Raw genomic sequence first — 27,111 nt, 5'->3', positions numbered from 1 at the left:
TTATCTATTAGTTATGTTTTATGTATCTATAAGTTATGTGATATGTTTAATGTTATTTATTTCATTCTTTAGTTTCATATTATTGTGTTTTAAGTATTTTATTACTCTGTAAATCAATGATTTAAAAAAATGCTATTTTCTGATTCCATGGATGAAAAGAGTTAAAATGTATTACAATGTCTTGTTTGGTTGTTTTTGTAAACATATTAACGTTTATTTTATTATTAATATTAAAATTTTTGTTAAATTTTATATCCAAGTAATCAATGCTATAATTATTTTCCCTGCTTAAAGTAAATTTAATATCACTGTTTAAAGAGTTCATTTACAGGGCAATAAAATACTTAAAATACAAAAATGTAAAACTAAAGAATAATGTAAAACATTAAACACATCGTATAACTGTAATAAATAAATTATAAACAAAATAAAAAATAAATATACATAAAGGACAAAGTAAAACTAACAAATAATAATACTATAGCAGAATACACTAAAATATAATATAAATTATTAGTTTAAAAAAATATTTAAAACATTTAAATTAAAAACACTGTATAAAACTAATAATAAAATAATAAATTACATAAATAATAAGGATCCTTCTAAAACAATAAAATATCATAATAAATGCGATCTAGAAAAGCAAGTTGTATGTAGTCTTAAATGTGAAAATTGTGATTTGAAATATACACTAAAACATTCATAAAACTAGATACAGGAAAACTTTCATATATATATATGAATAATAATAAACTTATAAATGAAAAAATTAGATTTGATAATGATATTTTATTATTTTAACTATTGACATTCAACAATTATGAACGCAATTATTTTTTTATTTTTTTAATTTTAATTTCCATTTATAAAAATTTATATGCACTACTATAAAATTTGTAATTAATCAATAATCCCTGATGATGGAGGAATAATCCAAAAGCGCTTGGAGAGTCAATATTCACAACTGTTGGTAAGTGGATACTTTATTTTTATATAAATTGTATAATACCAACAGTGCTAGATGTTAAAAAAATTGAACCTAAAAATTCTTTGTCTTCTACCTGTGAAAAGAATTACAAATTTATCCTACTAAATATGTACATTTACAGATATTGCACTGCACAGTAGTACAGTACTGTACTGTATACCTTTTTTGAGAAAACAGTTTTGATTTATGTGGTTTTAATTTATGCGATAATTTTCAGGGATGAATTAATCGTGTAAATCAAGGGATCCCTGTACACACATGCAACTGTTGCAGTAAGAGTTTTAACAAAATTTGAAAAAACATTTCAATGGTTATAATTTTATTTAAGTTTCTAAAATTTAAGAAATAAACTGACCACTAGTTTCAACAGGATTACTTTAATTTTATTTAGCGACTGCACAGGTAAGATAAGGAACTCAATTTTGATACAAAAACAATAATAATTTTTTATAAGTTTTTCTTATTCTTTAATAAGCTAGCATCATTCAATCATACTGCAAGTTACATCTAACAGAATATAAAAACAAATGAAAAATGTAAAACTTAAAATTTCTTCTTAATCAATAATACAGCTTAATAAATTGTGCTGACACAGGCACATACTTTCTCACATATAGGCCTATACAATTTGCTCTTTTAATTTTTTATAAAAAATTAAAAGAGCAACATTTTATAATTGTCTTAGTAGTAGGCTCCATAGCTGTCATAGGATATAATAAGAATCCAGAATCCCTCTTCATTCATTTTCAGTATGAAATGGTGCGGTTAGTGCAAGTGCTTTTATTTTTATTAAAAACAAAAAAAAGACCAGGTCCAAAAACTTGATTAGGATCATTATTTTTAATGTAGATTTTTATTATTATTAGTACATGTTATCACTTTTTCTTTACTACTTACTACTTCATATATTTTGTATAAAATTTATTCCTAATCCACAAATTGCGCACACCATTAGTGTTTTCAATCAAAACAGTCAATGCAATTTTCTCATAAATGATACAATGTATGAGGAAATTAATAATAAAAGTTTCACTTTTGTTATGTATTTTAAGTTTTATTATTACACATTTTGTTTATAAAATGCATCCCTAAAGCAAAAATTTGTAAAAAGCAAGTTTTTATCGAAAAAAAGGGCAGGACCACACAAATTTTTCCAGAGACAGTAATTTGCCAAATTATATCACTTTAAAGGAGTATTATATTGAAAATTTTCATGAGCATAAACAGTTAATAGCAATCTTTGAAAATGTTATGTTTCCTGTTTTTGGGGTGGCTTTATTATTAGAGTAGATAAATTAATTTCTAAAATATTATAAATTTTTTTTTATAATCCTATAAAAAGGTAAATACAATTTTTACTATACTTAATGGTTCTGCACTTAGTACTATACTTAGTGGTATGGCACTGAAAAAGGCACCTGGGATTGACAACTTGACCTGGATATATTCTACCATCTGCTGCCTGTCATAAGAGCTGCTTGGCAGGCTGTTCACAGGGTGCCTTAGCTGTGGCTGCTTCTCGACTTGTTGGAAAGTAGCTTTGGTGAGGGAGCTCTTAAAACCAGGAAAGGATCGTAGTGAGGTCAGCAGTTATCGGCCCATCAGCCTCTTACCGGTAATTGGCAAGTTGCTCGAAAGGCTAGTGGTGGAACGTCTCTGGGGAAGCATTGAGGTAAACTGTTTTCTAAATCAAGGCAAGTATGACTTCATGAAAGGGGGTAGGCACCAAGGATTGCATCTTACATGCTCTTGCCAAGGTGGAAAGTGCTATAGAGGTGGAAAGAGACATAGAGGCAGCATTTCCTTCCTTGTGTTGGAGTTCTGTCCTTTATGAGTTGGAACGCTGCAATGTTTCCACAGCCCTGCAAGCTGTAGTATGTGATTTGTCTAATCATACGGCTCTGTTTAATAATGCGCACCTAGCTGTGGAAAAATCTGTCACGATGGGAAGCCCGCAGGGTTCCATTCTGCTGTGTGGAACCCGGTATTTGATGGGTTTCTGGGATTGACATTCCCAGAAGGGGTCACAGCCCAGGCTTTCGCCGATGACTGTCTCTTTTAGTTAGTGGTAATTCACGACCGCAACTGGAAGATCGAGTGCAAGAAAACTTGTCAACCGTGGAGAGCTGGATGGACATTTAAAATTTAGAGATTTCTGTGCCCATGACAAAGTTTATGCTTCTCAAAGGGGCAGACAAATTATACATACAAATATCATACAGTCGAAACCCACACATTAAGTATAAAGGCTAAGTAATCAGCCAAGTGAGAGTTCATAAGTACCTAGGTGTTTTGTTTGATGAGAAGTTGCTGTTTAGCAACCACATTAGGCAAGTAGTGGCGGATGCTGTCTCAGTGATGCACAAACTTAGGACTTAGCTTGGAAGGATTATGGGTTGTCTGGCCGTCAAATGTACATGATGTACAGAAATGTCTTCGAAAGCATGACCTCTTATGCGGCACCCGTTTGGCGCATAGGTTGGATATGAATAGAGTACATCTTTAAACTTTAAGGAGTGCCTAGTGAAAAGCCTTAATTGTATGCACTGGTGTTTTTAAAACAACCTCCTACAAGGCTACCACCGTATTGGGAAAGGCTCTCCCTATCGATTGAGTGATGAAAGTTCGGGCAGCCATGTAGAGATTGCAAAGAGGCTGGGAGGCCAAGGTATTTGGGATGCGGTTTCAGGCCGGGCCAGTACTAGAACAGAACGGTGATTACAATGCACCTGATCTAAATTTCATTCAGTTCCCCATCTCCCACTTGTGGAAGAGGCAGCAGAGCCTCACGGTGGAAGAATGGCAACTGGAATGAGACACTACAACTAAGGGAAGATTCCTGTACAAGTTTATACAGGATCTGGTGTGATGGTATGGCCTTGAGTTCGTTTTTAAGGGCAACGGATGCCCAGGTGCTCACCAACCATGTTAATTTTAACCAATATCTGTTTCGGTTCTGCCTAGCAGTTGACGAGCTGTGCATCTGCGGGGAGGTCCAGTCAAATGAACACCTGATGTTTGACTACCCTGCTCTTGAAGGGGCTAGAGACTAGGCTACCCTGGAAATTAGAGGTTAAGGGCCACTCACAAGCAGCGAGTCAATGCCATGAGAGCCACATTATCGAACTGTGTGGGAGTTCCTTGATGCAGTTGCTATGTTCAACTGACATCAGTAGTTTGCTTAAGGCAAAGACTCCTACCACACTGCTGTTGGAAGCTAACCTACAGATATAAGGCTGACAACCAGCCAATTAAGTCTCCAAGCTCTTTAATATGGTAGACAGGTACTTGTTGGCATTCAGTGACTTACACATGACAGCGAATTTCTGTCTAGATGAAGTAAATTTTAATTTATGGATGTATATATATTTTTAGTAGCAAACAGGGTGCACCTACTCATTTTAGTAAACATAGGACAAGTGAGTGGTTGGGACATGTAAACCGGTGGTGTATAGCATGTGCTTAGTCCGCTCACACGTCAGGTAAGTTCTAGGAGCTACTTAGGAGCTAACTAAACTGTGAGCTGTATGGCTTAGTAGCCATTTGTGGCACAGACACAAAATGACAGATGTCATTTTCTCAAAGCTTAAAATTTATTATTATTAAAATAAAATCATTTATTATTTTGTAATCTTTTAAAATTATACTGTATATAACCAGTGCTACTCCAAATACTATCCAAACGTATTATATTCTTCTTAGAGTATGATTACATTAGGATGTAAAATCTGCTTAGACAGTTTTTTTTGAAAATGTACTTTGTTTAAAGTAAATAATGTTTCCTATATAAATTTATGTTCTAATCCCCCGCCATTGATCTCTTGGTTTTTGACTATGTATGTATGTATGTGTGTAAATATATATATATATATATATATATATATATATATATATATATATATATATATATATACACGTGGTGCTACCCAAAAATTCGGGGAATTTGAATTTCATGTGTGAACCATTGCTGGTACGACCTGCTGCCGCTAGATGTGGCTAACAGAGTACTCTTTGTGAATCTGTGTTCCAACAGCTGTGACGGTGAGAGGCTGCATTGTTGACTTTCGTGCGGTTGTGTTTGACTGCTTCAGCGAAGTTCTAAATGGCAGATTTTAAAGAGCAAAGAACCTGCATCAAATTTTGCTTCATGTTTAAAAAAACTGGTGCAGAAACCCATCGCATGCTTGTGAAAGCATTTGGTGACAATGCTATGAGTAAAAGTAAAACATTTTTGTAGTACAAACAATTCAAAGATGGATGAACGACAGTCGATGATGATGATGAGCGTTCAGAAAGACCATCAACAAGCGCAACACCAGAAAACAACGCAAAAGTGTGAGGTTATTGTTGCAGATCGCAGACAAACAATCCATGATGTTTATGCAATCGTACAAATGTCATATGGGTCCTTGCAACGCATCTTGTTGGACAATTTGATCATGAGACACATTGGTGCAAAATTCTTACAGAGACTGTTGAATAGCGACCAGAAACAAAATTGTGTAGCTGTGTAGTGAATTGAAAAATTCAGCAATAGATGACCCTAACTTCATCTCCAACATCATAACCGGTGATGAGACATGGGTGTACAGGTATGACTCTGAAACTAAGCAGCAGCCGTCGTAGTGGAAGTCGCCAAGTTCACCACGGCCAAAAAAAGCACACCAAGTTCGCAGCAACATGAAATCTATGATGATTGTTTTTTCAACATCGAATGCATTATCCATAAGGAATTTGTTCCTCTTGGTCAAACTGTCAATGGGATGTTCTATTGTGAAGTTTTGAAGCAGTTACGTGAAAGCATTAGGCGCAAACGTTCAGATCTGTGGGGGTAACAACAGCTGACCACGACAACGCACCCATTCTGCACCATGACAACGCACCCGTCCACACATCGCTAGCCATTTGGAATTTCTTTGTTTCCAAAAAGACGGTAGTGATTCCCTACCCACCCTATTCGCCTGACCTTGCCACGTGCGACTTTTTCTCTTTCCGAAAATAAAATTTCTATTGAAAGGGTGTTTTAACACAATTGAGGAGATTCAGGAAGAAACGCAGAACGTGCTTCAAACACTTACATCTTCAGACTTCCAGGGATGCATGGAATCATGGGAAAAATGTTGGGATCACTGTATCAATGTCCAAGGGGATTACTTTGAAGGAGACAGTTGAAATTAAAAGTTATGGTAAGCTATTTTATTTTTATGGTAAAATTCCCTGAACCTTTGGGTAGCACCTCATATATATGAAAGCTATCAGAACACATTTGAACCAAACTGCAATTTGAATTTCTGTTAGAAATCATTGGCCGTTTATGTTTAGTAATTCCACTAGTTAATTTTTTACTTTCTTATATGTATGTTGCACAGTGTATATTGAACATCAATGTGAACAACCAAAAATTTGATTTTGAAATTTTCATTGCAAAATCCATTTTCGGAGTCCCTGAATCCAAAAAAATTGTTTTCACAATGATGTGTGAAGATTCCCTTAACACTCTGGCAGTTCTTGATGAAATTTCTTTGAGAAATTAACATTTAAGCATGTTAATCCACTTAAAATTCAATTGATAGTTAAGTGATTTTCATTCTGTTCACTGTACGCTGAATATTGAAATCATTCCCACCCTTTCATCTGGATGATCCTGGGTTCAAATCCTGGTCGGGCTTGGCATTCATAAGCTTCAAAATTTTCATTTCATATTCCCACACACAAGCTTCAAGCTTAAGTGATGAATTAATCATCTACCAAAAAATTAAAATCAATTCCCTCAGAGAAATCAATCTAAATGGTGCCTCTTGCACTTGATGTGCTTCACATCCATCAGTTATAAGATCTTGGGATAAACAATCTATAGAAACAAATTAATGTGTTTCTTTCTGTTTTGAAACAATGCACTTGTATGAATATGTAAGTTAATAAAGAAAAAAATATATTTTACATTGGAGGTGATTACAAATTCATAAAACATACATATTTTTACCTAATTCTAGCAAAATAAAATAAATATCCTAACAGATGACTAATTCAAAGTAAGCAATTCAAACTGCATAAAGTATAACAAATTATAAAAAAAACTTCATTTGATAGTTTTTCTCGATTTGAGACTACAAACCAGTCTAGCTTGGCATTTTTGACAAACTATAACACTTCTTTCTCACAATTATAGTTATGCATGACATCATTGGGAATATTTGTTCCATTTTTAAGAATTATTGGCCATTCAAGTCAGGCTCACTTACAGTAATTTGTTACGATTATGGTACTAACATATAAGAAACAAATAGAAAAGAAATCAAAACAAATGTTATGTGACCAGAAAACAAAAAATAAAAATCTAATATACCTTGCCAACTGATAACAGGCAAATAGTAATGGATAAGAAAATGATAATTTAACGCTTTATGACAAATATCTGTTAGATATTCAGAAGATTACAGCTTCAGATATAAAATATAAAGAACATCCACCTTCTTTGCAAGGTGATACAAAAATGAAACATTTCATAAGATTATGCAGGCTTTTTAGAACAGTGCTTTGGAGGTTACATAAATTAATAAATAGCATTAATCATTTTCAAAATAGTTGATACTTCAACTGAGAGTAAATGGCATACTTATCAGCCATAATAATGTGCGCAGATTGATAATGGAAAATTGTTGGCCGATTGCCATGATAATATAACTGACATTTGGATTAGCAATGGTTCCATACACAGTTTTAATGGACAACTTTGGTACACACAAAAAGCCTGTGAAATTTGTTTCAAGATGTTTTTACTTGAATAGAAAGAGTTTCACTTTGAAGTTGCGTAGGACATGTTCAAGTGAACCAACTGCAATCCTCACTTCTTTAAAACTGTAATAACCAATGATGGATATCAAGTATACGTTTAAATATACAAATATACAGCACAAAGCCAAAATGACAACAAACATTATTATCTGAAGCTTCTGTATCATCTTCGTTATGAAGTTTGGTGTATGAAATCAGAGTTATGAGAATCAAAGAAGCATAGTTTTATTACAGCTGCCACAATGGTCAGATGTCCATTTATCACATATTATGTAGAATTTTTTGATGAAGCACAGATTTTCTTAGGTTCCTCATTTAAAAAAACCACAAATGTGGTTTTTTTATCAAAGCTGGAAAGGTCTCGATTTAACAATCACAAAGATATAATGACAAACATGACAGCATAACTGGTAACCACAAGAGAATGGAAGAACCACTATGCTGTGTGTATGGAGTAATAGATGACTACTTCATGATTGAAAGTAATTAGTTCTATGGTCGGAGACGTTTTGAACAGGGTTCATATAATACTTCACAAATATTCTCTTCCCTTGTGTGTACACACACCGCAATATGTACATATGACCTTGCTGTCTATACATGCACTGGTTTTATCAACTACCATCTTAAACATGATATACTATAGATTCAACACGATTTTTCTTGCTTCCAAAAAAATAAGATTTTTAACACCATTAGAATTTTCCAAAAAAAAAAACTTCAAACTTACAACTTGTAGAAACTTGTAGAAGTACAAAAAAAATCTGAAGAGTTTACATCAAAAAATAACTAAGAAAAACAAATCTGTATATGCAATAATGTATTATTTATTGTTGTGTTGTATAAAATGTAAAGCACATCACATCAGAAACCATTTAACATTTTGCACATACACATGTTAGCTATCAAATAATTTTTAAATCTTCTGGTGCGATAAATTATTGCAATACAAAAATTAAGGACAGAAGAAGAAAAATGAATTTCTTTCTTAGTCATAGTTGTTATTTGACTTCTTTAGTTTTAAAAGTGCTTGATTCATTCTACGTGGCACTTGTTTTACTTAGATAATTGATGACAATAATAAGCTGTTTAAATGAATTATTTTTACTATTTTTCTTTTAATAAGTTTTTCACAAATTAACAGGGTACATTTCAAGAAGATGCCCACAGCCAATCTGAAGTAAGTCAGTTGTTAGATGGTGCCACTGCAAGGAGAAAATAAATAAATAGTACATTTTTTTTAAATACATACATTGTACTATATCATTAAAATAATACAGTGATAGTGTAATAATAAAATAGTAAAATAAAGTACAGTATTTTTTGAGTACAGTAATTTACTACATAACTTAACAGGAACCTAACCTGTATTTCTGTAATAAAATAATACAATAAATATCATTAAAATAATACAATGACACTGTGATAATAAAATAGTAACATAAAGTACAGTATTTTTTGGGTACAGTAATTTACGTATATCATTTACTGTATAACTTAACAAGAAGCTAACCTGTATTTCTGCATTAAATGTGAGTCTCGTCTCCATTTATACGACTTCATTATATGTGGAAATTTTTGGGAACATAATACCAATGTAAGTTGAAGATGCACTGCATAATAAATTTATATAAATAACTATATATATATATATATATATATAAATTAATCTAAAAGTATATTTAATCGAACCAAACTTCACCTACGCTTGCTTTGCTCGCTAGTGAAGGTTAGCAAGCAAAGCAAACATAGGTTAAGTTTTTTTAGATTATATTTATTATTAGAGTTCTAATTTTAATTTATTTTCTCCTTTCAGTGGTGCCATCTAACAACTAACTACAACTGACCAATTACAGATTGGCTGCAGGAATCTTCTTGAAAAGTATCATTAGCAGTTCCAGACATTGTTGCAGATTAATCACTAGAAAATAAAGCACATAATGTGGTAAAACTATTTTCAATTAATTGAACAACTAGAATGGTGAAAAACAAAGATGAAAGGAATTTTCTTACTGAACAAGATAAAATTACACTTTATTTATCCTAACTAAAGAAACACAGGTACATATTAAAATGTAAAACACTGAAATGAAGAATTACATTTATAACAAAAATTGACTTTCCCTAAACCATTTAAAACAATATATACTTTTATGATTAATGAAAAACAATTGTTGAGTGGAAAGTTACCGTTATCCCAGATTAAAGTAAAAATAAAAATGAGTACAACTTGATATATAATACACTTGGGATCATGTTAAAGAAACTGAAGCATTACCTTTTTTAAAACTGAAGTCTGTTTTTTCTGCTAAAATTTAAAGTTACCCAAACAGGTAGAATTAAACAGCTAGATTAGAAAACACAAGTTGATCTCAATAAAAATCACTGATGATTTAAATCATAATATAAAGGGTTACGATAGGAATTAATATTTTTTTTTTTTAAATACACAATTTAAATCTGGCCACTATTGAATAGAAATAATGAGTTTACTAATTAAATTATAGAAAACAGAAATTTCTACTAAACAGCACTGTTGTGAAGGACATCATTCACAGTCAAGTTCATAAAATTTTTAATATTCTATGGAATATTTTTAATATTCTATGGAATATTTTTAATATTCTTGTATGGCCATACCTTACCAGTATGGTTAGGTGAATTTAATTTCATAATAAATATACACATGAAGTCAATGATTTTTCACTGCAGCAATTAGTTTATGTTTATTTACAGTAATAAAATTACTGAAATCTATAATAAAATAGAAACCCCATTGATCCTTGCAATAAAATAAAAATAGAAGAAACTTTCTGTATAATAACTGAATAAAACTATGCAATACCTACTGAAATAAGTAATATATCCTAAATAAAATGTTCATGATGTAACAATGAAAATTACTTCAGTTTCATAATGTTCTCAGTACAAGTCTGAGGATAATACTAATTTTAACAGCAAAATCTATAATTTTTTTTATCATGTTAATACTGTATTACAAATCAAAAAGAATTTTTATATGCTGAAATGGGTAATTTTTTTAATAGTTTTAAAAAATTAAGTCTTTACCAAAGTATAAGATTTTATTTTGAAAATACAATAAATCTTACTTCAATAATAATTTGCAAAGAGTAAAGCGATTTTTTAAAATTTATGGCTACATTTTAATGAAAAATTTATATTATTATTAATAATTGAATACTAAATTTTTACAATTCACAATTAAAAATTGTTTAAATAGCTGTTTAGAATCTGAAACAGCTAACTAAAAACTTGGGTATTTAGTCTCAATTTACAAAAAAAGTTAATACTAATAATGTCACTGGTCAGTTATGTTACTTTATATTAAACATAATATAAACAAAATCTTTCGCAAATTTCTAAATATTTTACTAAAATATTTATTAAGCGATTTAATGAGATGTTCAACAGTTAGCAAATATTAGCAATAACAGTATATTCAGTCATTATTAGACAAGCAATAAACAAATGATACTCAGACATGTATCATACACAGTGGATATAACTCTTTCAATGATTCAATACCACCAAGTAAGGATAGTATTTTATGCAGACAAATAATCTTAATTAAATAACTAAAATAATGAAGATCCTTTAAGTGTTCCCTTTAACACTAACCTCTACTGTCCTAAGCATGGTACACAATATTACACTACACTGCATACAATCTGTGAATGTAGTAACAGATTTTCTGTGGTACTGAACAAGAAATGTGATCCGATCATCTCAAGCCAACACACACTCAGGGGTAAGATTTACAAACATAAGTTATAAAACCATAGCTTTTATATAAGTGCTCATGTCTGGTCCAATCTAAATTAGTAGTAATACAATATACAAATGTCTAACTTTGGCTGTTCTTCAAACTTGAAATGTAGCTTCATAAGACAACAAATTAAAAAACTTCCCTGCACAGGCAGTATGCAGGAAAATAACATTTTATTAAATAATATTTGGTTATGCGTAGTAATACTTTACTCAAACTGAGCTGAATAACTCAAACCGTAAAAGGTTTATCAACAACTTCTGATATAGAGCAACTTCCAGGACTGCAAAAGAATCAAAATCCATAAAATCAATAGAATGCAAGAATTAAATTCTTTATCAAATACACTTAGTCATTCACTGCTTTCATCTATTACATCTACTGCCACACCCTCCATTTTGAATATCAACCAGTTTATCACATCAAAAGAAGAATACATATAAATGAGATAACTGAAATTACTAGAGATTACCTACTAATCATACCTTCGTAGAAAATATGCTGAAACAGATTATGCACTTACACAGATATGCAGCATTTAAACGTTAAGGTTAGAAACAATTTTATGAGGTTAGATCTTGTTTTGAGTGCTAAAATCCAAATGTAAAGTAAATAAACGCAAGCTTATCAATAGAAATCTATTATTATATTTTCTTACCATTATTTCTGGCTTAAAAATAAAATTTAACGTTAAATAATAAAGTTATGTACTATTTACTACAAAAAAACTCGTTTGCGAACGTGACCCTGAAACTTCATCACAGCCATAGCAAAATATACATTGGTGCAAAATTTTCAAAAGTTATTTATAATTTAGGAAATAAAATTGTATGAAAAATGTTTAATGACTGTTAAAAAAATATTTCAAATTATTTCTGATTGTAAAATCAGATGAATTTAAAATTCTAAATTCATTATAATTAATACATTTTCATTAGTTCCATTTAATTCTAATGTATGGTTCGCATTATGCGAATAATCTCAATAATTAAATAGTAATTAAGCAGTAAAAATAACACTTTTACTGAGGTTTCTTAACTGCATGCGAAACTATATGATTGAATTTTTATACCTCTTCTTCTTTTTTTTAAACATTTAAATTATTTCCCTATTAAAAGATTTTTTTGAACGGTTTACATTCTACAAAACAGTTTGGAAATTCATAGTATCATAAAAAATTCCAGATGTCAACGGAAGCAATTGTAAAGACCCCTCTGAGGACCAATTGAAAATAAAACGTGGTCGTCCTGCGCCTGCGCCTTCTACTAAGATCCTGTACAGTTCTTCACCCATTTTGGACACATGTGAGTGCAAGTAACATTTAATCTCTTATTTGTGTTTCTTATACATCTCTTTTTAGTTCGTGTTATTAATATTGTAATTGCTTACTTCTGTTTATTAGTGCGCAAACTGTGTTCGTAATTTCATTTTGAAGGATATTAAAGGTGGTTATTGATGACCGGTTAACTGGGTTTATTGACACTGCATGTTCTTTCCCGCCATGTTGTTTCGCCTCGATGTTAATATTTATTTATTTTTAAATATGATTTTGTAAATGTTATTGACTAAACTTATTCTGGTAGTTTAAGTGTTATTTATGGATCTTAGCGACGATGCACATTTTTCTCTTGCCGGCAGGCTTTCGTCTAGCCTAGATCACGTTGATGTCAGCCCTCGTTGTCCTGAAGTCATTTTTATGTTGCACGTTATTAATATTTCAAGTTTCTACGTATTGTTGGCGTATAGTTAAGAAAATATTTAATTTGTCAGTTTATGTAATTTCAGTTTTTTGTGACTATTGTATTCTTAATTATAAAAACTTATCCCCTACGTACTTTACTTTGCTGTTGTATTTAAGGTATTTTTTTGACAATTAGATGCATACCAGTTAGGAAGTTTTTCTGTTACTCGACTTTTTTTCAATTTTTCTTTAGTAATTGATGTACGTATTTCATTAAAAATGCTGTTTTCATATCATAATGAATTGATGACAATGTGATAGGCAAAGAGAACGAATATGCCATGGATAACTTTTCCTTTTTACAATTATTCATTCTCAGGTTTTTTATATTTCTTGTTTGACATTTTTTCTATAAACCTGTGATAAAACACGAGTTATTGTAAATACCGTGAAAATTTCCATAATTAGCTGGTATTGAAATGGGAAAATTTTAATTAGTTGTGTGTGTTCATCTAACATTTAATTATGCACACCAATGAATATGTTAATGCACTTTTTTTGCTGTTTCAAATTAAACTATAGTTAATGCAAAGGTTTTATTTTTAGAGTGAAAGATATTTTCATAGTAATTTACCATTCTTGATTTAAATGTTGACACTTTTATGGGTAAATAATTAAATTTTTTCACATTGAAGATGAATGACTTGTCCTAATTTAAATTAATTGGAAATTTGCTTTTAAACTATGTTATGTAGTATTGCCCTTTTAATTAATATTTTTTAGCTTAATAACTACTGGAATTTAGTAAATGTATAGGAAGATTCAACTTGTAATGTAGATTTTTTTTCTAGAAAAATGTTTTTACTCTTTTTTATGGTTGCTTTATTGTTTTTTTGATAATTGGGATTACTCCTATATTCAGTAAAAGTTTTAGAGCAAAGCTTAAAAGTCTTAGAAGACTATTATGCTTAAGGAGTTACAAGTGGGAGAGTATTATTTTGTGTTGGGATGTTTTGTTTTGTCTTAAGATGCATCACGTTGTGACAACAGTTTAGTCTAGTTAAACTAAAAATATGTAAACAGATGAAGCTTGGCTACTATAGCATTTGAATATAATAACTTAACCAAATAGATAGCTAATTCTGTGTTCTGAAATTAGCATATAACTTATTAAATATATATATTTGTTTCTTTAATTGCAAATTTCTTCATAATAGCTGCTGCACATGGTGTTGAATGGAGTGAGTTGGTCATTGATTAATCTTGACCAAAAGGAAGAAATTATTTTTTGTGTTAATTACCAAACCATATTCTTAAAAAAATTTACATGAAAACTTAGTGTAATTAAAATGTACCTTCAAAATTTTTTCCACTTTTAAATGACCTCTAGCTAACTACAATTATTCTTATAATTTACGTAATTATAGTTCATGACTATTTAAATATTTTAAAATCCTATTGACACTATGTCTTGCATAGAAAAGTTGTTGCTTAACAGAAGTTATAAAGCTTGAAAGATGACTGAAAAAATTTGATAGAACTATAGAAAATTCTTTAAAGGTTATATTTTTACCACTCCATGAAAATCGTGAATTTTCATGGATGATTGAGAGATATTAAATACATAGTTTAATATTATATATTAATAGAGGTATTAAATATATAATTTTTGTTCACAATTTCAGTGCATGAACAATTAATTTTTTTTTTATACATTTTTGTCTAGTTTGCTTATTTTATCACATGCTATAAACCAGGCAAATGCCTCTTGAAGCCAATATTTTTCTACCAAATTGTATTCCATATTCTACTATACTGTGTTTTAGCAAGTGCTAAAGTACTATCCAATATATACACCATTCATGGTAGACATATTCATTTGTTTATTCTTAACATCCACAAGCCAATTTATGCTTTATTCCTATATACATAAGAATTCTAAGCTATGAAAAAAACAGCGTAAATTCTTTAGAAGCTGCACTTGTCCAATTTTTTTGGAGCTTGTTATCTATTGTAATTGTGTGTTATCAGTTGAGGGCAGAATGAGTTATTGCCATTTGTAGACATTAAAGCTACTTCTGACTAAGGAGTTCTATACTATGTATGTTTGTTGCACACTGGATTAATGTAGGAATTACCCAAGTTGTATAGTGAAATCAATTGTCAAGTGAAATACAACACTCCATGGGCAACTGTTGCGTGCATCCATAATAATTTATGCAGCATTGCTTAGAGATTCTAAGCGTGCAAAATTTGTGGTATAATGTAAAGGATAATGTGGTGGAAATTCACAATAATTTAAATTCTTGAAATCATTTGGAACTCCTGTTTTATTTTTCTACTGTTTATCTGCATACTTTTTTTGAGTTAATCTATTTGTGAAGCTCCTCTATCATCACCCCTTATAGTTTCTGGTTCTCTGTTTGCTTCTATTTAAAATATTTTTTTTTTTTCAATTTTCCTTTGTTCTAACTTCATATGCATTTTTACTGAAATCTCCCTTCCCATACACATATATACATATATGTATGTATATAAGAGGCATATTCATAAAGTAAGGGCCGTTTGGTCATTAAACAAAATTAAATCATGAGAAAATATTTTTATTTGCAGTTTTAGTTTACTACATATCTGCTTCACTTTTCTACATAATCGCCATTCAGTTCTTAGCGCTTTTTGTAACGCTGCACCAGTTTCTTTAACCCCTCTTTATATAAGTTCACCACTAGCGAATTGAACCAGTTGTCAATGGCAGTCTTGAGTTCCTCGTCATTTTCACACCGTTGCCCACCAAGCCACTTTTTCAAATGCAGGAAGAGGAAGTAGGTGCAAGGTCGGAACTATATGGAGGATAGTCAAAATGTTCCCAACGAAAATTTTGAATGTTCTTGGTTAAGGCAGCAGTATGAAGCCAAGTATATTGCTGCCTTGGATTACGCTGGACGATAATTTGCCACTTCTCGGTTTGGTGAGAATTTCGCAGTACACGTCATTTATAGTTGTTGATCCACATTCCATGAAAGCAACCAAAATAACGCCTTTTTGTCCCAACAAACAGTAGCCAACATTTTTGACTCTGTTAACAAGATAGCTTAAACATTTTGGTTTTGGGGAACTTGAATATGGTGCCACTGCATTGTTTGTTGTTCCGATTCTGCATTGGCGTAGGATATCCACGTCTTGTTGCCCGTAACAGTGGGAAAACAAATCATCTCCATCTTGTCAATAGTGGACCAAAAACGCTTGTCCACTGCACATTCTTTGCTCTTTGTGTTGGTTGGTGAGCATTTTTGGTAACCCATCTTGCACACAATTTGTGATATGAGCTTTTCTGTGACAACTGTGTAGATAGAGGTACATCAAACAAGTGAAAATTCATCAGTCAGTTTATCAGCACAGCACTTATCACAGTCAATCGCAGTTTTTGGTTCAGTTTTTCAACAACTTTGTCTGAATACTGGGCCTACCACTCCACTCTGTGTTATGCACATTTGTTTGGTCATTTTTAAAGTTTCAACACCAATATCTAAGCTTTCCATTACTTATTACTGTAAATCCATACACTAGACACAACTCCCAATAAATTTCAGCAGCTGAAGATCCTTTTGCACACAAAAATCAAATCACAGCGCGCACTTCACAACTGGCAGGAGTAACGATTATCGCAGACATTGTGATCTGCATTTACTGGCAGGCAAACGACTACCATGTCAAAACAACTGCAGTGGCTTTGCAAATAGCTGATACATTGCCTTGCATGCTTAAAACTGTATTCAGACTTGCTAATATTTAAATATAAACAAATGGCCCTTACTTTATGAATATGCCTCATATTAAATATATATATATATATATATATATATGCATACATGTGTGTGTGTGTGTAGGCGGGACACAGGTATAAGTATATATTTTTTTTTATGAAAAAATATATTGAATGGTAAAATAAATGAATGTTAAATGTTGTTTGTCTTATTGAGGAATATCAGTTTTGATTAATAAAAATGATGAAAATTTGATGAAGAAATTGTTTTTATCAAAACATTGTTTTATCTTACAAGTTTGACAGTTTGCTATATTATTGCTATTAAACAGTTATGTCTTTTTCAAAATTAAATTATTTAAACCGATACATTTTATTTGTTTCATGAATTTTGGTAAGGTCATTTTTTAATCTTTGTGTAATTTAGAAAAAATACTGATCCAGGTACCTTCCTCAATTTATTTTAGTTGCATTGCATTCTTCATATTATCAAAGTACACTTATGAACATACAGTGCATTCGGAAAGTTGCTGTGTGCTGGAATTATGGATGTGTAATGTCAAAACATTGTTAATTATTACTTTATTTTTGTGTTATTTTATAGAAATTGATATTACAGTAACTGGAATAGTTTATAAAAGGTGTTGAAAATGACCTCCTTCAACATCAATACAACACTATACGTGTTTTAAACCCTACCAGCTGATGTACTGAAATGGCTCGTATGTATGCTGTTATTGTAGTTTTTAGTTCTTCAGTCATGCTTGGTCTGTTGCGATACACTGCTTATTTTGCTGTCTCTCATAGAAAGTAATGTGGGGGAGTCAGATTGAGTGATTGTGCTGACCACAAACCTCTCAAAATGATTCGTTCACCAAAGACATTTAGTAAAGAAGTCATTGACCTGTTAGTTGTGGTCCATCTTTGTAAACCAGCCATGATTGATTTCAACTTCTGTTAACTGACTAATGAAGTTTGTTAAAAAGGCACAAACTTCACTATTAGATATATTTTTTTAGAAAATATTGGCTCCAAAATCTACATTCTTTTCACACCAACGACACAAATTTGTGATTCGTGTAATTCATAGGAGTTGTTTGTCGATCATAATTGTATATTTTGCAAATTAATATACCTCTCTCAGATGAAATCATGCTTTTCATTAAAAGAAACCCTTAATATCGAAGGTTTTGGTCAATAAAACATGGACAATAATTTAGTCTTTTAGCAAGATGTGTAAATTTCAGTTAAGTCCAATATCTTACTGTGCTGACTTATGCATTGACTTTAATGGACTTACTGAAATATCAAGCAGTTTCTGTTCGTTTAGTTAGGTGGTCTTCCACTTTCATCAGCATATTCAATAGAGTTGATAAAAATTTTTTGATTAGAGTTTGAACTGCATTGCGGTGAGTAGTTGGAAACTTTTAAGGAAACTTGAGCGTTACTATAAGGTACACTTGTCACATTCACAAAAGATGTGTTCAGCAAGAATAATGTGTTATGATTTTTCTTGACAGAAGTGTATTTATCTTTACTTCAGCAGTAAATGAATAAAACAACAATGCGCAAATTCATTGTGATTTGATGAACTATGTTCCATGTCTCAATATTTTAGACTCACAACTGTCTTTTATGAACAAACCTAACCTCGTTACCTTAGTGTATAATTTCATTTCTATCACATTAGCACTTTGATTGTGTGCACCCCTGTTTGAAAGAATTGAGTAGCTGTTTCGTCATTAATTACAGTAAATTAATTTTAACCAATAAAATTCATATTGACCGGTCAATTGCAGTAAATTAATTTTAGCAAATATAAATTATATTTTTATGAAAATATGACAACAATGAAGGCTTCAACTTAAGATTATTTCTCAGGAATGGAATATTGTAAATAATTATGACATGGTGGTGTCATTAATGTGCCATCCAGCTGTGATGTTATTCCAGCTCATAAAAATTATTCCCAACAAAAATTCAAATACTGCCACTTAATGGAAGATCAAAATTTTTAATAATTGGTTTATAAGTTCCTCACTTGCATTAAATGTACCTCTGCCTTTATTTACATATTCAGTTTTATTTTTACATAAACAATAAAAAATGTTCTAGCTCTAAACATTTTAAATATACAAGATCAAACATGTTATACATTTTATATTTATATATTTTGACATAATATAGAACCTATGATTTTATTAGATGACGATCTCACATTTGGAGTGAACTGTAATAGATTAAATGTACCTGGTATTTGACAGGCTGTATACAGAAATCAACCTCAAGACTGCTGCAATAATAATTAATCCTTTTATACAGTTTTGATCTTTAGCCTTGATGTCTGTCTTTACCTTTGTAGTTTTTAATGCAGAAGAAATTACTCTTAAAATAATTCTTTAACATTTATTTTCCATTGTGAGAAGGAAAATGAAAAGAATTACAAAGTAATATGAAGAGTTTTTGCTCTTTCTCTTTTTTCATGAGTAATCTATGAACCTATAATTTTATTAGATGATGATCTCACATTTGGAGTGAACTATAATGGATTTAATATACCTGGTATTTGATAGGCTGTATTTAAAATTGTGGAAGGAATTTCATAGGTCTTACCTCCTATTTCTTTGAAGAAAAGTTTTTGTCACTGTTTGATATTTCTTGTTTAACTTATAATCCTTGTTTGCATCAGATGGGTGTACACTATTAAATTGTAATGACAAATCATTGTCATTTAATGTATGATAATGCCAAGCTTAAGAAAAATATTTAAAAAATTGAATCTACAGCCATTTCCAATCTCAACTAGTCAAAGTATTGGTTTAATAGAATTCCATTTTATTTTATTTAATAGTAATTTTTATGTCATGGTCAGTCAAATTTAAATCAAACTTTTGCTTTTTTAAATAATCTACTTGAAGTTTTACATATTTTTCCCAATGTGTGGGAAGCTTTTAGTTGAATCCCTTCTTCATAAAAAGTTTGAGGAAATGTTATGAGCTAATTGTGCACAATTATCTTGCTCATTGTTGCTGTGAAATTGATGCCCTCTCAGTGCCTCTTTCAATGGCCAAACAAAAATAAAATGCAGGGTATAAGAAATCTGGATTGTATAGGGGATATTCTAAGTTTCCCAGTAAATTTTGCCCAGTTTGATGTGTTAGGTTGGTATGAAGGAGTCACATCTCTGATTGGCTGATTAATGATTTTGTTCCTGTTCTCCTAGTGCTGGCAATAGTTTGCAACATTTATAGTGTATATTTAATAAAATAACTACAAGCAATACATCTTTACAGTCTCAAAAAAAAAATAGTTGTGAAGATTTATCCAGCCAAACGATAAAGTTTCGCTTTTACAGAGCAAGGCTCTCCACTCCTACCTCCTACATCGTTGCATACACACCCGTTTCAACTAGGAGTGTAGTGAAGGGTCCATGCTTCTTTATGTGTGAGTATTCATTGCAAAAATGTTTCCCTCAAATTTAATTCAGGAGCTTTTAGCAAATTTCCTGTTTCTGATTTTAGATCAAAAATCTTGTAACCTATCTCACCAAACTTTGTGGAATAGAGTGAATACCCCCTTCGTTAACATTTTTATTAATTAAGTTGTCAATTGCCTTAAATGAGGTCACAGGACAATGGAATGCTGCCATCAAATGGTGCAATGTCTAATCAAAATTTCATATGGTTTGACACTTCATTTGTACAACCCTAATAATATGAGGTCCAACTAACTTTTTTTTCTCTTATGACATTACTTTGCTGATCAGTTGGATATGAGTGCCAAGGCAGCTGGAGATCCAGCCCCTTTGCATATCTCCATTACCAGTATCTCTTCGTGCTAGCCTACTTATGTTTGTGTGAACTGTGAAGACAAAAATCCTTTTTTTTATTTGATTAGCTTTCACAGAAAACACAATAGGAATGGACAAATAAGGGCAAAAGAGATATTTGTAATCTTAAAGCAAGAGAGAGTGGTATGGAAAACCACAAATAACTGTGCTTAAGTCAAAGCAGAGAAATAATTAACAAAATATATCTGTAATTTTAAAGATTTCCTTCCAAATACATGCAGAAAAAGTGTTCTTTCACTTAAGATCAATGGAATACTGTTGCAACCAGTAGCAAAGAATTTATCAAGTATATCAACTTCAGGCAAAAAACGTGGTTCTTTTTGCTACATGATGCAGACATCACCATTATTACACATCACATATGTCATGCTAAAGTGCTAAGTCATTAGTAAAAAATTGTTTTAATGTAAATGATTAAGTTGTTGGCTGAAAGTTGATAATTGTATTGAAGTCATTTGTTAGAATCTGAAGATTCAGTTGTGGAGTTTGCCATTTTTGTTTTCAGTGTCAAATTGAAAATTATATTTTTAGAAAATAAATAAGTGTTAATTTTTTGGTAATTCAGTTATATTGGTAAAATTTTTGTATAAAAATTTAAACTTTTGATGATTGACTCTTGTGGATTTATAAAATTGGTTTAATTTGAAAACTTCATTTATAACTTTTTCATACATTTATACTGGCAAACGCATATTGATGCCCAGTTAAGTTTTTTTTTATGAAGATAATTGAATTTTTTTGTAACCTAAAATACCTATCCTGATGAAGATATGGACCAAAACCTTTAGGTTAAAATTAAACACTACAGAGATTGGCAAAGAACAATTTTTAATCTTGTAGTAACACACACATGCTTTGTATATAAAATGATTAATTCCTCCTTAAATGGTAAAATTAATTCTTACCTTTTTCCTTTTTATTCTGTTTTCTTGCATTGTTGGACTTTTACTCATCTTTAGTTCCTTTTCTTTATTCTGATGTTAAACATTTGTTAGCATGTCACACTACTAAAAACTCTTACCATTTAGCAGTTTATTATATTTTGTTTGTATTATAATAAACATTAAAAGGTTAGGGTTAAACAACCTACTTCTTAATTAACAAAAAAATGTTTGCTTTACTTCAAAACTGGTTACAGATACAAAAAGTGATTTAAATATCAATATGATTTTGAGACTAGAGAGGAGCTGTTTCCCCTTCCATCATGTAAAATTTTGACTTAAAAGGGATAATTAAAGATATTAGAGTAGACTTAAAAAATAATTTTCAATATTCATATTTCCAAAATTTTTATCGTTACTTTCTTTCACTGAAAATTGGGGTTTACAACTTTTAATAAAGTAATATAAATCCAAAAAAGTTAACTGATTAAAAAAAATTTGCAGAAACGAAGAAAATTTCTACCAAAAATAATTTATGATTACACATATTTAATTTACAAACATTATTCACTGTCAAACTTAAGACAGTCTTTTTTGCAGTGAATATTTATGCAGTAAACATACTGCATTGTTTACGTGTTTGTGTGTGAGTCTTTTACATTATAACAATATTGATTATGAATTACATTACAGTTAATGTATTTGTTTAACCTTTTATTAGCCCAGATTGCTTATATTTAATCCCATGGTTCAAATTATATGTGCATAGGTTTGGATTGTGTTGGATGTAGGTTCACTGTTATGTAAGCTGTAAGGATAAAAAGAGGAAAAAAATTAAAGGTGATCTTAATAATTATTTTTATTTCCTCCAAGGAATTTATGAGAGGTTTTTTACTGCTTATTTTTATTCTTAAAACACTTAGAGGTGACATTATTCATTGACTTGTATTTGCAGACAATTTCCAATTTCAGTATTAAATTGAATTAAGAAACCACCACAATATATAATGTGAACTAACTTTCAATCAGATCTAAAGCTTTCTGAATTTTATTTTTCCAGTCTGTAGATTTTCTTTTGTTACTTCAAATTATGCATAAATTAAGATAAAAATTAACAAATATTTTTTGTTGGTTGCATAGCACTCCCAATCTGAATTAATATCAGGTTATTGCAGTTATTACTACAGCTTCTTACTACAAGAGACATAAGTTTTGATCTCATGATTGTTGCTATGTGTTTAAAAATGAAAAATGACTCTCACAGTTTATTGTGCAATATTTATTTTGGTTTTTTGCACATTGACTAATTACATATTCTATTTTTTTTGTGTTTTAGCCAAAAACATTTTTTTAAAAGTAATTAAACGTCTCGCTTAAGATCTTTTCTTAATAAGCATTAATCTGATAGGATGTAGATTATCGTTATTTTCTAACAAAACAGAAAATTATAATTTTGTAGTATTATTCAAAATGTGTTTGTTTTTTACTTTCATTTGCTCTAAAACTTAACCAATGCAAGTCCAGTACAGATTGATGAATTTTTTAACTAAAATAATTTAAAAAGAGTTAATTTTGTTATGTCTACATCCAAAAGTGGGGGAATGTAGTGTGTTTTGAATCTACATCCCATGTTACTACTTGGTGATCTTAATGCATGAGTTAGTCTTAAAGTAAATAAAACATTATTGTTGTACTAATACTATTACTAATTTTTGTTTTTTCAGTAAAATATTTGCTAACCCCGTAGATTTTATAATGAAGTACTGTAAACATTTTTCTTATTTGTTTAATTTTACCTAACAAAGAAATATTTACTACATTCACTGTACATAATATACCACTGTTTTTTGCTTTCTTCGTTTTTTGAATCATCATTATACACTTCATCAGTTTAATAATGGTTGTCTATAGCCATGATTTCTTTTGTCTGCAAGGTGTTTACAAGTTTAACCTCACATGCAACTAGCAATTCTTGAATATTCTTGTTATTAGATTCAAATGTTCTTTCACTTTCTGTAAGTTGTTTGTGCAGATAAAACTTTCCAGGTTATGGGAATTTTACCCACCGGGTTGGTCTAGTGGTGAACACGTCTTTTCAGAGCTGATTTGGAAGTCGAGAGTTCCAGCGTTCAAGTCCTAGTAAAGTCGGTTATTTTTACACGGATTTGAAAATTAGATTGTGGATACTGGTGTTCTTTAGTGGCTGGGTTTCAATTAACCACACATCTCAGGAGTGGTCGAACTGAGACTGTACAAGACTACACTTCATTTACACTCATACATATCATCCTCATTCATCCTCTGAAGTATTATCTTAAAGATAATTACCGGAGGCTAAACAGGAAAAAGAAAGAAAGGTTATGGGAATTTTATCTCTACATTAATGATGCTATTTTTTATCTCTTTCTAATTGGATAAATAGAATTAGAAAAGAGGTTTGCCTATCTTTTACATGTATATCCAGAAGTGTTCACATACAAGAGTTATACCTCTTTTCTTGTGGAATTTTTTTCGGGAGCTGCAAAACATACTGAATGTAGAGTTCAAAACTATCCAGAGACCATAATATAACAGAAGTTACTTTTTTTAGACCAGTTTAACAGTTGTGACTATCTAATTGGTGTGCGTAATCAAAAATGTGACTATACACTTGTCAGTATCTGATGTCTGACTGCTTTAATGTATCAACTTTAATAAAATTCTGTTATGCCAAAAAATGTATTATTGCTGAACAGAATAAATAAAAAAAATATATATATATAAAAATTGATTTATTAATTTCTTACTTTTTTAAAAAATCTTTTGAAGTAAATAATTGTTTTTTTTTCAGTTTCTTTTGAAACTTCAGTCATTTATTCTCTACAAAGAGATTTATAAGAACCTTGTTTACTCTTCATATTGACCCAATATTTTTCAAATTCCGTACATAAACTATAATATATGTATCTTTTCTTCCTCTATGTGAGTTACCGTACTGTGCTAAAACAGTTTAAAGAATTGTGTTAATATTTTGCCAATATATTTAGTATTAGTGTGGTTTGTGCTTTAAATATGTGAAACCATTAAATTAATTTTGTATAGGGGGCAAGCCTATCTGTCTTCTTCTCCAAAGAATGTATGCAAAAGAAAATTGATGGAGATAAAGGGCAAAACAATTGTGAGTGTTATGGTCATTAGCTCAAATATTTCTGGTATTCACTTGTGGTTGTTTCAAAACGCCCAGAAAGTTGTATTCTAGTCTTGTCAGTTCTCTAATGTCATTAGTGACAGTAGCAATTTTTTTTATATGTAATGTTCTCTAATGCTAAATTGAAATTTTTTAAGCATATTATCTCTTAAATAACATCAGATTATATATGTAAACACCATTTGAAATAAATGTAGTTCACAGCTATGCCTTAAACCAGGAAATGGGAGGTTAGTTTTTCTTTCTAGTTTTATGAACTTCTGTATTGATAATAGATGTCTAATCAAGTAGTGAATTTTTCTTGTGTACCAAGGCTGACAAGTTTATTATAAAACTAATCTGTTAACGATCATGATCAAAACTATCTTATTTACTAGTTCCTTAAAGTTGCTGTTGATCATTACCTTTATCAGTTCTTGTTTACATTTTCTTTAGTCACTCACAGCAGCATTGCCTTCTCAATTAGAAAAATGTTCTTGTAAGCAAAACTTACTGAGCATAGATTTTAAAACACTATCCAAGAATATAATCTGACTATACTATTTGCACTTAACTATGTTATAACATCTTTTTAATTGAATTTTTTTTTCAGTCCTTAGTGTCACATAGAATCTTAATACTAACAGATCATCCGTACGAGATTACAACTAATTTTGATCTAGTCCTCTTATTGGTTATCAAGCACTTCATTCTGTTAATTATTGTAAATTATTAGGGGAACCCCTTTCCTCAAATTTTCATTGTCGTTTCAATGAGCCTTCCTTACAACTAAGATAACAAATCCTTTTTTTTGTCTTGTAAAGTGTGTAAATAATCAATGGATTCAAAAGTTTTAATTACTTGATTTCTGAATGATGAACTAAAAGATTTAGCTTTAGTTGGTGGTGGTTATTATTTTTTTACAATGTTAACTTTCTCAATACTATTATGTTTCTAAATAAAATTAATGGGCTATTTCTTAATTATGAACTATTAATTCTAGTCATGCTAATCCAATTAAAATAACCAATCAGCAAAATGTGAAGATCAGTATATGTGATGACAGGCGTCGACACATACACGACTAATTTTTGGCTAGCATACTTACCATTAAAAAGAAATTTTAACATTTTTACATTAAATTATTTATGTATCTGGGCTTTTTGTATTTAATTTTCAAACTAAAAAAAAAAATCACTTTTTTTCATATATTAAACTTCAAATATTGTTAGAATTTAATTTTTTAAATGTTAAATATTAATTGTCAATTTATAAATTATTTGAATTTCTAAACTGAATGAGTATTTTGGTGAATGAACTTACAGTAAGAAGATGATTATTCCCTGTGGCAACAGTTTCAAGAGTTTGGTGTTCATTTGTTTCATTTCTAGAAAGAAGCTCCATTCCTTATTGATATAGATTTTTTTCTGATGCTACATTAACAGAAGAGTTGTGTTCAACAGCATTTAAATCTGAGTTCCATTTCCCGTGGCTGCTGCGCAAGGCAGATTGTTGTTGTGTAACAATAGACTGTTTGTTGAATTTTAGACCAGTGGCAAAGTGAGTTCTCTTCAAACAGTTTTGTTGATGTGAACAGTTGTTCACGTGTCTGTTGTTTGATGCAGGAAATTTATAACAAGAAGTGTAAAATATTAATTCAACTCTACAGCTGGAAAGAGCTTTTATTTAATTTTAAATTATTTATCATGGTAGATTGAAGGCTAGTAACTGGAAAGGGTATGCAAGATTGTGTAGCTGCTTCCAGTGGCCAAGAATTTTAATGTTATAGCTATTCTTTTATTATATTGAAATGGCTTCTCAAAAAAAAAAAATTGCATCAGTTTCAGTCGATGAGTATAATGTATCAAAATCTCTATTCGACTAAATTTCTTATTGTGCTTTAGCTGGTTGAAATATCCTGCTTTAATTATGTATAACTACATTAAAGTCAGTTCCTACCAAAAATGCTTGCCAGAATAGCAACTTTCTTCTAGGTTTTTCTTAGTTACATTATGTATTAAATGCAGCCAGAACACGTGCATTGTCCATTGCTATTGTCGTCAGTCAATGGAAAAACTGAATCGCTTACTGTTTGCCGCAGCTGTACTTTTCTAAATGTGTGTGCTGGCAAGGCACTTTGATCTCCATGCTACACTCAACTTCTCTTTTTTTTAATCAGTTACATACTGGTGACTCC

General features: G+C 30.6%; 2 protein-coding genes across 7 annotated transcripts in view; one reads left to right on the top strand and one right to left on the bottom strand.

Moving 5' to 3' along the window:
• Nucleotides 1-12,349, bottom strand: part of cpb (F-actin-capping protein subunit beta) — a 66,323-nt gene extending 53,974 nt beyond the window's left edge. For 3 of the 5 annotated variants that reach the window (XM_075382135.1, XM_075382136.1, XM_075382137.1), the window contains exon 1: nucleotides 12,097-12,126. In XM_075382135.1, the coding sequence (XP_075238250.1) occupies nucleotides 12,097-12,111 (15 nt within the window). In that variant the 5' untranslated portion in view covers nucleotides 12,112-12,126. Of the gene's footprint in view, nucleotides 1-12,058; nucleotides 12,166-12,231 lie in introns of those variants that run through there. The other 2 variants (XM_075382138.1, XM_075382139.1) reach the window with 2 other exon arrangements.
• A 402-nt stretch (nucleotides 12,350-12,751) lies between these two features.
• The window catches only part of eEF5 (eukaryotic translation elongation factor 5), a 43,552-nt gene continuing 29,192 nt past the window's right edge, over nucleotides 12,752-27,111 (top strand). Inside the window, exon 1 of one of the 2 annotated variants that reach the window (XM_075382133.1) lies at nucleotides 12,752-12,877. The gene's annotated coding sequence lies outside the window, so the exon portion shown is untranslated. The other variant, XM_075382134.1, reaches the window with a different exon arrangement.

This window comes from Lycorma delicatula, chromosome 1 (assembly GCF_047948215.1).
Source record: "Lycorma delicatula isolate Av1 chromosome 1, ASM4794821v1, whole genome shotgun sequence".
In the NCBI taxonomy this organism is placed as follows: Eukaryota; Metazoa; Arthropoda; class Insecta; order Hemiptera; family Fulgoridae; genus Lycorma; species Lycorma delicatula.
Note: the sequence above shows the minus strand (reverse complement) of the source record. Positions and strands in the feature narration are given on the sequence as shown.